The 14,498-nt window shown below is 46.2% G+C and overlaps 1 protein-coding gene across 1 annotated transcript in view; it reads left to right on the top strand.

The window, feature by feature from the left end:
• The window catches only part of CFAP47 (cilia and flagella associated protein 47), an 874,184-nt gene that overhangs the window by 390,728 nt on the left and 468,958 nt on the right, over positions 1 to 14,498 (top strand). Inside the window, exon 44 of the mRNA XM_069757658.1 lies at positions 2,621 to 2,729. Coding sequence (XP_069613759.1) covers positions 2,621 to 2,729 — 109 coding nt within the window. The remainder of the gene's footprint in view (positions 1 to 2,620; positions 2,730 to 14,498) is intronic.

Below are 14,498 nucleotides of genomic sequence, written 5' to 3'. Positions count from 1 at the left end.
AGACCATAAAAATTTGGTGTACCTGCAGACAGCTCAGCGGTTGAATTCTCGCCAGGCCAGATGGTCCTTGTTCTTCTCCCGGTTTCATTTCACCCTCCATTTCCTTTCTGGGGAGAAGAACATTCAGGCCGACGCTCTCTCTCGCTCCGTTGTGTCATCTGCGGAGGAGGAGGAGGAGCCTCGGCTTATTGTCCCCACCGAGAGCTTGAGAACTGTGGCTCCGGTTTTGCTGGAGTCTGTGCCCCCGGGCAAGACTTTTGTTCCATCCAGTTTGCGAGCGGAGGTCCTTTCTTGGGCACACTCGTCCAGGGTGGGTGGACATTTTGGTACTAAAAGGACATCTGAGTTACTGGCGAGGACATACTGGTGGCCGCATATGGCCCGTGATGTCGCGGAGTATGTTCAGGCGTGTGTCTCTTGCGCCAGGAACAAGACTCCTCGGCAACGGCCAGCTGGTTTGCTTTATCCTCTGCCCGTGGCGGACAGGCCCTGGGAGATGGTCGGGATGGACTTTGTGGTGGGCTTGCCCAAGTCTCGTAACTGCACCATTATCTGGGTGATCACCGACCATTTTTCCAAAATGGTGCATTTGGTGCCTCTTCCACGGCTACCATCTGCACGGACGTTGGTTGTCTTGTTTATTAAGCACATCTTTCGCCTACACGGTATGCCAGACAAAATTGTTAGTGACCGGGGTCCCCAGTTTGCGTCTCGATTCTGGAGAGAGCTTTGTCGTCTATTCAGTATTGAGTTAAATCTCTCTTCGGCATATCATCCAGAGACGAATGGGTTGGTTGAAAGGGCCAACCAGACCTTGGTCACATATCTGCGACATTTTATTTCTGCCAGGCAGGATGACTGGGCATCCTTGCTACCGTGGGCAGAGTTTGCACTTAACAATGCCGTAGCCGACTCCACCGGTCAGACTCCATCCCTCTTAAATTACGGCCAGCATCCGCGTGTTCCTGTGCCCATGCCAGTGTCTTCCGCTGATTCCAGGGTGGCAGACTGGGCTGTGGAGGCACGGGACATTTGGGATCGCACGCAGGATGCCATTCGGGCCTCCAAGGAGAGAATGAGGTCCTCCGCCGATGTTCATCGGCGCCCCGCTCCGACCTTTGCCCCTGGCGACTTGGTGTGGCTCTCCGCCCGTAACATCAGGCTGCGAGTTGAGTCCACTAAGTTTGCTCCTCGCTACTTGGGTCCCTTCAAGGTTCTCGAACAGGTTAATCCCGTGGTCTACCGTCTGGCTCTTCCTCCACGCTTGGGTATCACCAACACCTTTCACGTGTCCCTCTTGAAACCCGTATACATGTCCCGGTTTTCCAAGTCATCTGCCGGGACATCGGGTTCATCTACGGACAATTATGAGGTGAACGCTATTTTGGGGTGCAAGGTGGTACGCGGCAAAAAGTTCTATTTGGTGGATTGGAAGGGTTATGGCCCAGAGGACAGGTCATGGGAACCTGCTGAAAACATTCGGGCCCCGCAGCTCATTGCTGCCTTCGAGCGTAGCGAGGCCCAAGGAGGGGGGGGGGGGGGCTAAGAGGGGGGGTAATGTTAGGTCTCGAGTTCCCACTTCTGCACAGGAGGAATCTCAGGCCGTCTCCGCTGCGGTCTCCCATTCCTATCCAGCCGCAGTGGAGTCTGCTCAGCAGGGACGTCGGTCCCAGCGTCTTGCTCGGTCTCGCTCTGTACAGAGAGTTACTGCTGCTTCTTCTGCTCCTGCCATTAAAGTCAGTGCTGGTCAGCAGCGAGCGGACTTCTCTGGGACTAAGTCCTTATTTGCGCACACTGAGCATGCCCAGGGCAAGATCTCCCGTTGGAGATCGAGGGTCATGTGCTCAGGCTCTGCAGCGCATTCCATTGGTCCTTTTGGCAGGTCTTTGAAGGGCAAAGTTTCTGTGGCCACTTCCTGTCCTGCAACTATATAAACTGCGCATGACCGCACGGCCATGCGCTAGTGTACAATTATTATGTGTGTGTGTAGATGGATGTATGTCGATGGATGAAAGCTCCTAAGTATCCCTCCCTAGAGTTGTTGATTGCTCGCGGATGATGGTAGCTCTCTAGCGCCCTACTATCCATCTGTATGTTACACACATCACAGCGTCCTATAGCTGTGCCTGCTAGTACGGCGCCGTGCGCTTGCCTTGCGCTTTCCATACCCAAGCCTGGGTGGTTAGTGGCGTCCGTCAGTGCGGCATCGCACGCACTCTTGTGCTCATATATTGCTGATAAGGTTCTTTACACACCCAGTTGTGGTGTTGTGCCAGCAAGGGTCTAATCAGACTTCAATCCCTTTTGGGGTTAAGTTCGCTGACTGCTTGCTCGCGCTCTATGTGCGGTACCGCGGTCCTGTGACGTAACAGGATCGCTTTCTTCACGTTGGGTAAGGTTTAACCCACGTGTTTATACTTTTAGTACCGCCATATAGTCTGTCATTTACTAGCAGCGGGTTTCGCCTGCACGGTGGACCCCGGACTGCGAACGCATCTATATCATGTTTCTTGGTGCGTTCCGCCAGTCCTAACACGCTGTTTTATTAGTTGTAAAAAATATCTCAAGTTGTGAAGAATTGTAATTTGCATACTTATTTTTCTCTGCACATTTTTTCCAGATTGGGGACTTTGTATACATGATTGAAGGAATAGGTACTCCACCACTGCCTTCTGCCATCACCCCTGTGATTAGCCCACATGTTTTCAACATTAAAAATGGAAATCCAGGTATTTAATTTGCTTTTAAATTTCAAATTCACAGGTAAATAACAAGTGTTGATTGATGCAGTAAATTCAGATTTTCTTTGGTCGGAACACAAAGTAGAGATGCACAGATAAAGGGGATTTAAGGATAATCTGCGCTGCTGGTATCCCATAGAATAAAGCCAAATCCAGACAGAAAGTACATGCGTTTTTTCTTTATTTAGTCAATGTGTTTTGAAGAACTACTGACTTCCTCATCAGAACAAGAAAAGCATCTGGATCATCCAGATGGTCATTAGCGAAATTCAAACGGGTCTAGACATGTGCTGGTGTGAGCAGGGGTACCTTATGTGACCTGCAGGATTTTAATCTATGATGGAGTGACATGTTACTAACGGTAATGTTTGAAACTGTGGTCCCAGCTCGCTTCAGGTCATTGACCAGGTCCTCACATGTAGTTCTGGGCTAATTTCTGATGTTTCTAAGAATTATCCTTACCCCACAAGGTGAAATCTTACATGGCGACCCAGACCAAGGAAGATTGACAGTCATCTTGTGTTTCTTCCATTTTCTAATAATTGTGCCAACAGCTGTTGCCTTCTCACCAAACTGCTTGCCTATTTTCCTGTAGCCCATCCCAGCCTTGTGCATTTTGTCCCTGATGTCCTTAGATAGCTCTTTGGTCTTGGCCATGGTGAAGATGGTGGAGGGTGATTAATTGAGTGGGTGGACAGGTGTCTTTTATACAGGTAACAAGTTCAAATAGGTGCAGTTAATATAGGTAAGACAGAGTAGGAAGGCTTTTTAAAGAAAAACTAATGGAATTCTTACTGATTGGTAGGTGATCAAATACTTATTTACTGCAATAAAATGCAACTGTATTTTGTATTTTTGTAATTTTCTTAAAATTTGGGGATTGTCTTATACGCTGGATGTCATCTTATAGGGTGGGTGCTGACCATTGTGCATAGTGGTCCTGATGACAAAAATAGGGGTGTCTCATATGGAAGGTGTAAGTGGAGTATCCCCCTATTACCTCATTGTTCAGTTATGCTCTCTGTGGTGGGGGGCGGCGGCTCCTATTTGTGCAGCATGGGGTCTATGTGCTGGGGGGCTATGGCAGTGGCTCCTCTTTGTACAGCATGGGGTTCTGTGCTGTGGGGCATCTTTGTGCAGCGTCGGGGCTCCGCCAGCATTTCATCAAAGCCCAGAGGCACCGGCAGCTCCATTGCTGCGATGCGGTGGCCTCTGGGAAAATGGCTGCTGGGGCGGCGCATGCTCAGATTCAGATCTCGTCCCGAGATCTCTGGAGACGAGATCTGCATCTGAGCATGCGTCGCCCCAGCTGCCATTTTCCTGGAGGCCACTGCATTGCAGCAATGGAGCTGCCGGTGCCTCCGGGCTTTGAGGAAATGCCGGCGGAGCCCTGACGCGGCACAAAGATATGCCGCCGCCGCCCCCAGCACAGAGCCCCCATTCTGCACAAAGAGGAGCTCCCACCGCCCCCCCACCACAGAGACCCCACGCTGCACAAAGAGGAGCCATCGCCCCCCAGCACAGAAAGTGCATCGCTGCCACAATGAGGTAATAGGGGGATACTCCACTTACACCTTCCCTGTCAGTCGCCCCCTCTCTTCGTCATTGGGACCACTCCCCCACCATATGCACATTGGTCACCAGCCCTATAAGACGACACACGGCGTATAAGAAGACCTCCGACTTTTAAGAAGATTTTATATTTTAACAGGAAAAGTTGGGGGGTCGTCTTATAGGCCCATTATTCTTATACGCCGGAAAATACGGTAATTATTTAAGAATCATACAATGTGATTTTTTAGTTTTCATTTTTCGATTCTCTTTCTGACTTAACCCCTTAATCCCATTTGACGTACTATCCCGTCAAGGTGACCTGGGACTTAATTCCCAGGGACGGGATAGTACGTCATAGTGATCGGCCGCGCTCACGGGGGGAGCTGTTATAGACCTGGTGGTTAGGAGCACCCGGAACGACCTGATGGTTAAACTCACACAGGACAAGCTCTGGGAAGTGGGAGCTCTGCTGACCGCAACCCCTAATCCTATCACACAACTAGAAATAGCCGTGGAGCGTACCTAACACTGCCTAGACGCCTCTTCACAGCCTAAGAGCTAACTAGCCCTAGAGATAGAAGATAAAGCCTACCTTGCCTCAGAGAAATTCCCCAAAGGAAAAGGCAGCCCCCCACATATATTGACTGTGAGTTAAGATGAAAGTCACAAACACAGAAATGAAACAGGTTTCAGCAAAGGGAGGCCAGACTTACTAAACAGTCAGAGGATAGGAAAGGTATCTTTGCGGTCAGCAAAAAAAACTACAAAAAAACACGCAGAGTGTGCAAAAAGACCTCCGCACTGACTCACGGTGCGGAGGTGCCACTCTGCATCCCAGAGCTTCCAGCTAGCAAGGCAAAATCATGATAGCTAGCTGGACAATGAACAAATAATTAACTAGCAGGGACTTAGCTTCTGCTGGAGTAGACAGGTCACCAGAAAGATCCAAGAGCGAACTGAACCAGTACAAGAACATTGACAGCTGGCATGGAGTAACGATCTAAGTGGAGTTAAATAGAGCAGCCAGCCAAAGAATAAACTACGTCTCCTGTGGAAGGAACCTCAGAAGCAGCAGCTCCACTCACGGCCACCAGAGGGAGTCCATGGACAGAACTCGCCGAAGTACCATTCATGACCACAGGAGGGAGTTCGATAACAGAATTCACAACAGTACCCCCCTTGAGGAGGGGTCACCGAACCCTCACCAGAGCCCCCAGGCCGATCAGGACGAACCAAATGAAAGGCACGAACCAGATCGGCAGCATGAACATCAGAGGCAAAAACCCAGGAATTATCTTCCTGACCATAACCCTTCCACTTGACCAGGTACTGGAGTTTCCGTCTCGAAATACGAGAATCCAAAATCTTCTCCACCACATACTCCAACTCCCCCTCGACCAACACCGGGGCAGGAGGATCAACGGAGGGAACCATAGGTGCCACGTATCTCCGCAATAACGACCTATGGAACACATTATGGATGGCAAAAGAAGCTGGAAGGGCCAAACGAAATGAAACAGGATTGAGAACTTCAGAAATCTTATACGGACCAATGAAACGAGGCTTAAACTTAGGAGAGGAAACCTTCATAGGAACATAACGAGACGACAACCAAACCAAATCCCCAACACGAAGTCGGGGACCAACACAGCGCCGGCGGTTAGCGAAACGTTGAGCCTTCTCCTGGGACAATGTCAAATTGTCCACCACATGAGTCCAAATCTGCTGCAACCTGTCCACCACAGTATCCACACCAGGACAGTCCGGAGGCTCAACCTGCCCTGAAGAGAAACGAGGATGGAAACCAGAATTATAGAAAAAAGGCGAAACCAAAGTAGCCGAGCTGGCCCGATTATTAAGGGCGAACTCAGCCAAAGGCAAGAAGGACTCCCAATCATCCTGATCAGCAGAAACAAAGCATCTCAGATATGTTTCCAAAGTCTGATTAGTTCGTTCGGTTTGGCCATTTGTCTGAGGATGGAAAGCCGAAGAAAAAGACAAATCAATGCCCATCTTAGCACAAAAGGACCGCCAAAACCTCGAAACAAACTGGGAACCTCTGTCCGAGACGATGTTCTCCGGAATGCCATGCAAACGAACCACATGCTGGAAAAACAATGGCACCAAATCAGAGGAGGAAGGCAATTTAGACAAGGGTACCAAATGGACCATCTTAGAGAAGCGATCACAAACCACCCAAATGACCGACATCCTTTGAGAGACAGGGAGATCTGAAATAAAATCCATGGAAATATGCGTCCAGGGCCTCTTCGGGACCGGCAAGGGCAAAAGCAACCCACTGGCACGAGAACAGCAGGGCTTAGCCCGAGCACAAGTCCCACAGGACTGCACAAAAGAACGCACATCCCGTGACAAAGAAGGCCACCAAAAGGATCTAGCCACCAAATCTCTGGTACCAAAGATTCCAGGATGACCAGCCAACACCGAACAATGAACCTCAGAGATAACTCTACTAGTCCATCTATCAGGGACAAACAGTTTCTCCGCTGGACAACGGTCAGGTCTATCAGCCTGAAACTTCTGCAGCACCCGCCGCAAATCAGGGGAGATGGCATACAAAATTACCCCCTCTTTGAGAATACCCGCCGGCTCAGGAACCCCCGGAGAGTCAGGCACAAATCTCCTTGACAGGGCATCAGCCTTCACATTCTTAGAGCCCGGAAGGTACGAAACCACAAAATCAAAACTGGAGAAAAACAGCGACCATCGAGCCTGTCTAGGATTCAACCGTTTGGCAGACTCGAGATAAGTCAAATTCTTGTAATCCATCAAGACCACCACGCGATGCTTGGCTCCTTCAAGCCAATGTCGCCACTCATCGAATGCCCACTTCATGGCCAACAACTCTCGATTGCCAACATAATAATTGCGCTCAGCAGGCGAGAATTTTCTAGAAAAGAAGGCACATGGTTTCATCACCGAGCCATCAGAACTTCTTTGCGACAAAACAGCCCCTGCTCCAATCTCAGAAGCATCAACCTCGACCTGAAACGGGAGCGAAACATCTGGCTGGCACAACACAGGGGCAGAAGAAAAACAATGCTTCAACTCCTGAAAAGCCTCTACAGCCGCAGAGGACCAATTGACCACATCATCACCTTTCTTGGTCAAGTCAGTCAACGGTTTAGCAACACTAGAAAAATTAGCGATGAAGCGACGGTAAAAATTAGCAAAGCCCAGGAACTTCTGCAGGCTCTTCACAGATTTCGGCTGAGTCTAATCATAAATGGCCTGAACTTTAACAGGTTCCATCTCGATAGTAGAAGGGGAAAAAATGAAACCTTCTGAACTCCAAAGAGACATTTTGACCCCTTCACAAACAAGGAATTTGCACGAAGGACCTGGAACACCATTCTGACCTGCTTCACATGAGACTCCCAATCATCTGAAAAGACCAAAATATCATCCAAATATACAATCATGAATCTATCCAGGTACTTTCGGAAGATGTCATCCATAAAGGACTGAAACACAGATGGAGCATTAGAAAGCCCAAATGGCATAACCAGGTACTCAAAATGGCCCTCGGGCGTATTAAATGCTGTTTTCCATTCATCGCCCTGTTTAATTCGCACAAGATTATACGCCCCTCGAAGATCTATCTTGGTGAACCAACTAGCCCCCTTAATCCGAGCAAACAAATCAGACAACAGCGGCAAAGGGTACTGAAATTTGACTGTGATCATATTAAGAAGGCGGTAATCAATACAAGGTCTCAAAGAACCATCCTTCTTGGCCACAAAGAAGAACTCTGCTCCCAACGGTGATGACAACGGTCGAATATGACCTTTCTCCAAGGATTCCTTTATATAACTCCGCATAGCGGCGTGCTCTGGCACAGATAAATTAAACAGTAGGCCCTTAGGAAACTTACTACCAGGAATCAAATTAATAGCACAATCGCAATCCCTATGAGGAGGTAGGGCACTGGATTTGGGCTCATCAAATACATCCCGGTAATCTGACAAAAACTCAGGGACTTCAGAAGGAGCGGAAGGTGAAATTGACAGCAATGGAACATCACCATGTACCCCCTGACAACCCCAGCCGGACACAGGCATAGATTTCCAATCCAACACTGGATTATGGACCTGTAGCCATGGCAACCCCAAAACGACCACATCATGCAGATTATGTAACACCAAAAAGCGAATATCCTCCTGATGTGCAGGAGCCATGCACATGGTCAATTGAGTCCAGTACTGAGGCTTATTCTTGGCCAAAGGCGTAGCATCAATTCCTCTCAATGGAATAGGATACTGCAAGGGCTCCAAGAAAAAACCACAGCGCCTGGCATACTCCAAGTCCATCAAATTCAGGGCAGCGCCTGAATCCACAAATGCCATAACAGAATAGGACGACAAAGAGCAAATCAGAGTAACGGACAAAAGAAATTTAGACTGTACCGTACCAATGGTGGCAGACCTAGCGAACCGCTTAGTGCGCTTAGGACAATCGGAGATAGCATTGCCGATTGTTCTTGCCGTTCAGCTCTGGTCAAAGTCCTATCACATTGCATAGGCTCAGGCCTATGCTCAGAGAATACCGCCAAATGGTGCACAGCTTTGCGCTCACGCATGCGCCGATCGATCTGAATGGCCAAGGACATAGACTCATTCAGACCAGCAGGCGTGGCAAATCCCACCATGACATCCTTAAGGGCTTCAGAAAGACCCTTTCTGAAAATTGCCGCCAGGGCATACTCATTCCACTGAGTAAGCACAGACCACTTTCTAAACTTCTGATAATACACCTCCGCTTCATCCTGACCCTGACACAAAGCCAGCAAGATTTTCTCTGCCTGATCCACTGAATTTGGTTCATCATAAAGCAATCCAAGCGCCAGAAAAAACGCATCTACATCACGGAATGCAGGATCTCCTGGCGCAAGGGAAATTGCCCAGTCTTGAGGGTCACCACGCAACAAAGAAATAATTTTTACTTGTTGAACCAGAGGGACCCCGCACCAGAGGAGCGGGGTTTCAAAGCCAGAAACAGTTTACAATTATTTTTGAAATTCAGGAACTTAGATCTATCCCCAGAAAACAAATCAGGAATTGGAATTCTAGGCTCTAACATCGGATTCTGAACCATAAAATCTTGAATGTTTTGTACCCTTGCAGTGAGATGATCTACACAAGTGGACAGACCTTGAATGTCCATATCTACACCTGTGTCCTGAACCACCCAGAGGTTAAGGGTAAAAGAAAGACAAAACACACTGCAGAGAAAAAAAAATGGTCTCAGAACTTCTCTTATCCTTCTATTGAGATGCATTAATACTTTGGGCCAGCTGTACTGTTATGGACCTGGTGGGTAGGAGTACCCGGAACGACCTGGTGGTTAAACTCACACAGGACAAGCTTTGGGAAGCGGGAGCTCTGCTGACTGCAACCCCTGATCCTATCACACAACTAGAAATAGCCGTGGAGCGTACCTAACACTGCCTAGAAGCCTCTTCACAGCCTAAGAGCTAACTAGCCCTAGAGATAGAAAATAAAGCCTACCTTGCCTCAGAGAAATTCCCCAAAGGAAAAGGCAGCCCCCCACATATATTGACTGTGAGTTAAGATGAAAGTCACAAACACAGAAATGAAACAGGTTTCAGCAAAGGGAGGCCAGACTTACTAAACAGACAGAGGATAGGAAAGGTATCTTTGCGGTCAGCACAAAATACTACAAAAAAAACATGCAGAGTGTGCAAAAAGACCTCCGCACCGACTCACGGTGCAGAGGTGCCACTCTGCATCCCAGAGCTTCCAGCTAGCAAGGCAAAATCATGATAGCTAGCTGGACAAGGAAACAATGAACAAATAATTAACTAGCAGGGACTTAGCTTCTGCTGGAGTAGACAGGTCACCAGAAAGATCCAAGAGCGAACTGAACCAGTACAAGAAAATTGACAGCTGGCATGGAGTAACGATCTAAGTGGAGTTAAATAGAGCAGCCAGCCAAAGAATAAACTACGTCACCTGTGGAAGGAACCTCAGAAACAGCAGCTCCACTCACAGCCATCAGAGGGAGTCCATGGACAGAACTCGCCGAAGTACCATTCATGACCACAGGAGGGAGTTCGATAACAGAATTCACAACAGGGAGCGCAGCTGATCATGGCCGGGTGTCAGCTGACTATCATAGCTGACATCTCATGAGATACTCTTAAATAAAAAGAGGAGTCTCAAACCTAGATACTTGATAAAACCATAAAGCTTTATTAATAAAATTTAAAAACTCAATACAGAAATGGTGCTGGAATGTACCAAAAAAGGGACACAAAGTCCTGGGAATCCACACACTAAACCCAATGTGTACTATAACCATGTGCCAGAACAATGATTAGAGGAAAAACAATGTCTCAATAAACTCTACTGCGAAAAGGGGTCCAGTAAACTAATGTGCTAAATGATGCTAAATTTGACGCCTCCCGTTGAAGCAGTGCGAAACGCGCGTCGGGGCAGAGGGACGTCCGGGACTCCACACCGATCCATACAGTGGTATGTACTTGCCAGTTTCTTCTGCGTTATATTTATTGGGGCACTTTATGTGCACACTATCTTGTATGTATTGCGTTTAAGCAGCATCATTTAGCACATTAGTTTACTGGACCCCTTTTCGCAGTAGAGTTTACTGAGACATTGTTTTTCCTCTAATCATTGTTCTGGCACATGGTTATAGTACACATTGGGTTTAGTGTGTGGATTCCCAGGACTTTGTGTCCCTTTTTTGGTACATTACATTCCAGCACCTTTTCTGTATTGTGTTTTTAAATTTTATTAATAAAGCTTTATGGTTTTATCAAGTATCTAGGTTTGAGACTCCTCTTTTTATTTGAGAGTATCTCATGTTGTGTATCATATATTTGCAGATACTTTGTCCATGTGTGGATGGACTTTGTTATTTTTGGGGCTATTTTTGTGATTTCATCTGGCACTATGTGCCAGGAGTGGTCACGGACCTCCCCAGCCCATTAACCCCCGGCACACTGTGATCAAAGATGATCGTAGTGTTCCGGCAGTATAGGGAAGCATTGCACATGGAGGGGGCTCCCTGCGGGCTTCCCTGAAACCCTTGGTACAAAGTGATGTACTCACCTTGTACCGAGTACCTCCTCCCTGCAGACCCCGGATCCAAAATGGCCACGAGGCTGCATCCGGGTCCTGCAGGGAGGTGGCTTACAAGCGCCTGCTCAGAGAAGGCGCCGGGAATCCTCCCTGCTGTGCCTGTGTGATCGCTGATCTGACACAGTGCACAGCAAAGTGTCAGATCAGCGATCTGTCACTTTACTGTGATGTCCCCCCCAGGGGCAAAGTAAAAAAGTAAAAAAAATATATATTTACACGTGTAAAAAAAATAAATAAATTCCTAAATAAATTAAAAAAATAAATATATATATATATATATATATATATATATATATATATATATATATAGATAGATATATATCTATATATATATATATATATATATATATATATATATATATATATTGTTTCAATAAATACATTTTTTATCTAAATAAAAAAACAATAAATGTACACATATTTAGTATTGCCGCATCCGAAACGACCCGACCTATAAAACTGTCCCTCTAGTTAACCCCTTCAGTGAACACCGTAAAAAAAAAAAAAACAATGCAAAAACAATGCTTTATTATCATGCAGCCGAACAAAAAGTGGAATGGCACACGATCAAAAAGACGGAAATAGATAACCATGGTGCCACTGAAAACATCATCTTGTCCCGCAAAAAACGAGCTGCAATACAGCGTCATCAGCGAAAAAATAAAAAAGTTATAGTCCTCTGAATAAAGTGATGCAAAAATAATAATTTTTTCTATAAAATAGTTTTTATCGTATAAAATTGCCAAAGTATAAAAAATGATATAAATGAGGTATCGCTGTAATTGTACTGACCCGAAGGCTATAACTGCTTTATCAATTTTACCAAACATGGAACGGTATAAACGCCCCCCAAAAAGAAATTCATGAATAGCTGTTTTTTGGTCATACTGCCTCACAAAAATTGGAATAAAAAGCGATCAAAAAATGTCACGTGCCCGAAAATGTTACCAATAAAAATGTCAACTTGTCCCACAAAAAACAAGACCTCACATGACTCTGTGGATCAAAATATGGAAAAATTATAGCTCTCAAAATGTGGTAACGCAAAAAAATATTTTTTGCAATAAAAGCGTCTTTTAGTGTGTGACAGCTGCAAGTCATAAAAATCTGCTAAAAAACCCATTATACAAGAAAATCAAACCCCCCTTCATCACCCCCTTAGTTAGAGAAAAATAAAAACATTAAAAATGTATTTATTTCCATTTGCCCATTAGGGTTAGGGCTAGGGTTAGAGCTAGGGTTAGGGCTAGGGTTAGAGCTAGGGTTAGGGCTAGGGTTAGGGTTAGGGCTAGGGTTAGGGCTAGGTTTAGGGTTAGGGCTAGGGTTAGGGCTAGGGTTAGGGTTTGGATTACATTTACGGTTGGGATTAGTGTTAAGGGTGTGACTGGGTTAGGGGTACATTAGGGTTATGGATGGGATTAGGGTTAGGGGTGTGTTGGAGTTGTGGTTAGGGGTGTGGTTGGGATTAGGATTAGGGGTGTGTTTGGGTTAGGGTTTCAGTTAGAATTGGGGGTCTCCAATGTTTAGGCACATCAGGGCTCTCCAAACGCGACATGGCATCCGATCTCAATTCCAGCCAATTCTGCGTTGAAAAAGTAAAACAGTGCTCCTTCCCTTCTGAGCTCTCCCATGCAACCTAACAGGGGTTTACCCCAACATATGGGGTATCAGCGTACTCAGGACAAATTGGACAACTTCTGGGGTCCAATTTCTCTTGTTACCCTTGGGAAAATAAAAATGTGGAGTGCTAAAAACCTTTTTAGTAGGAAAAAAATGATTTTTTATTTTCACGGCTCTGCGTTATAAGCTGTAGTGAAATACTTGGGGGTTCAAAGTTCTCACAACACCTCTAGATAAGTTCCTTGGGGGTATAGGTTCCAATATGGGGTCACTTGTGGGGGGTTTCTACTGTTTAGGTACATCAGGGGATCTGCAAATGCAACGTGACGCCTGCAGACCAATCCATCTAAGTCTGCATTCCAAATGGCGCGCCTTCCTTTCCGAGCTCTGCCATGCACCCCGACGGTTGTTCCCCCCCACATATGGGGTATCAGCGTACTTAGGACAAATTGGACAACAACTTTTGGGGACCAATTTCTCCAGTTGCACTTGGGAAAATGCAAAACTAGGTGTTGAAGATAATTTTTGTAGAAAAATGATTTTTTATTTTCATGACTCTCCATTATTAACTGTAGTGTAACACTTGGGGGTTCAAAGTTCTCACAACACATCTAGATAAGTTCCTTGGGGCATAGTTTCCAATATGGTGTCACTTGTGGGGGTCAATATGTGACACCTGCAGACCATTCCATCTAAGTCTGCATTCCAAATGGTGCTCCTTCCCTTCCGAGCTCTGCCATGCGCCCAAATGGTGATTACCCCCCACATATGGGGTATCAGCGTATTCAGGATAAATTGCACAACAACCTTTGGGGTCCAATTTCTCCTGTTACCCTTGGGAAAATACAAAACTGGCGGCTAAAAAATAATTTTTGTGGAAAAAAAGGAATTTTTATTTTCACGGCTCTGCATCATAAACTGTAGTTAAACACTTGGGGGTTCAAAGCTTTCACTACACATCTAGATAAGATCTTTAGGGGACTACTTTCCAAAATGGTGTCACTTTTGGGAGGTTTCAATGTTTAGGCACATCAGGGTCTCTCCAAAAGCAACATGGCGTTCCATCTCAATTCCAGCCAATTTTGCATTGAAAAGTCAAATGGCGCTCCTTCCCTTCCGAGCTCTGCCATGCACCCAAACAGTGGTTTACCCCCACATATGGGGTATCAGCGTACTCATAACAAATTGCACAACAACCTTTGGAGTATAATTTCTTCTAATAACCTTGGGAAAATAAAAAATTGGGGGGGGGAATTTAATTTTTGTGAAAAAATATTATTTTTTATTTTTACGGCTCTACATTATAAACTTCTGTGAAGCACTTGGTGGGTCAATGTGCTCACCACACATCTAGATAAGTTCCTTAGGGGGTCTACTTTCCAAAATGGTGTCACTTGTGGGACGGTTTCAATTTTTAGGCACATAAGTGGTTCTCCAAACG

The sequence above is a fragment of the Ranitomeya imitator genome, chromosome 3, assembly GCF_032444005.1.
Source record: "Ranitomeya imitator isolate aRanImi1 chromosome 3, aRanImi1.pri, whole genome shotgun sequence".
Classification (NCBI taxonomy): Eukaryota; Metazoa; Chordata; class Amphibia; order Anura; family Dendrobatidae; genus Ranitomeya; species Ranitomeya imitator.
This window is presented reverse-complemented; position numbering and strand designations above follow the sequence as displayed.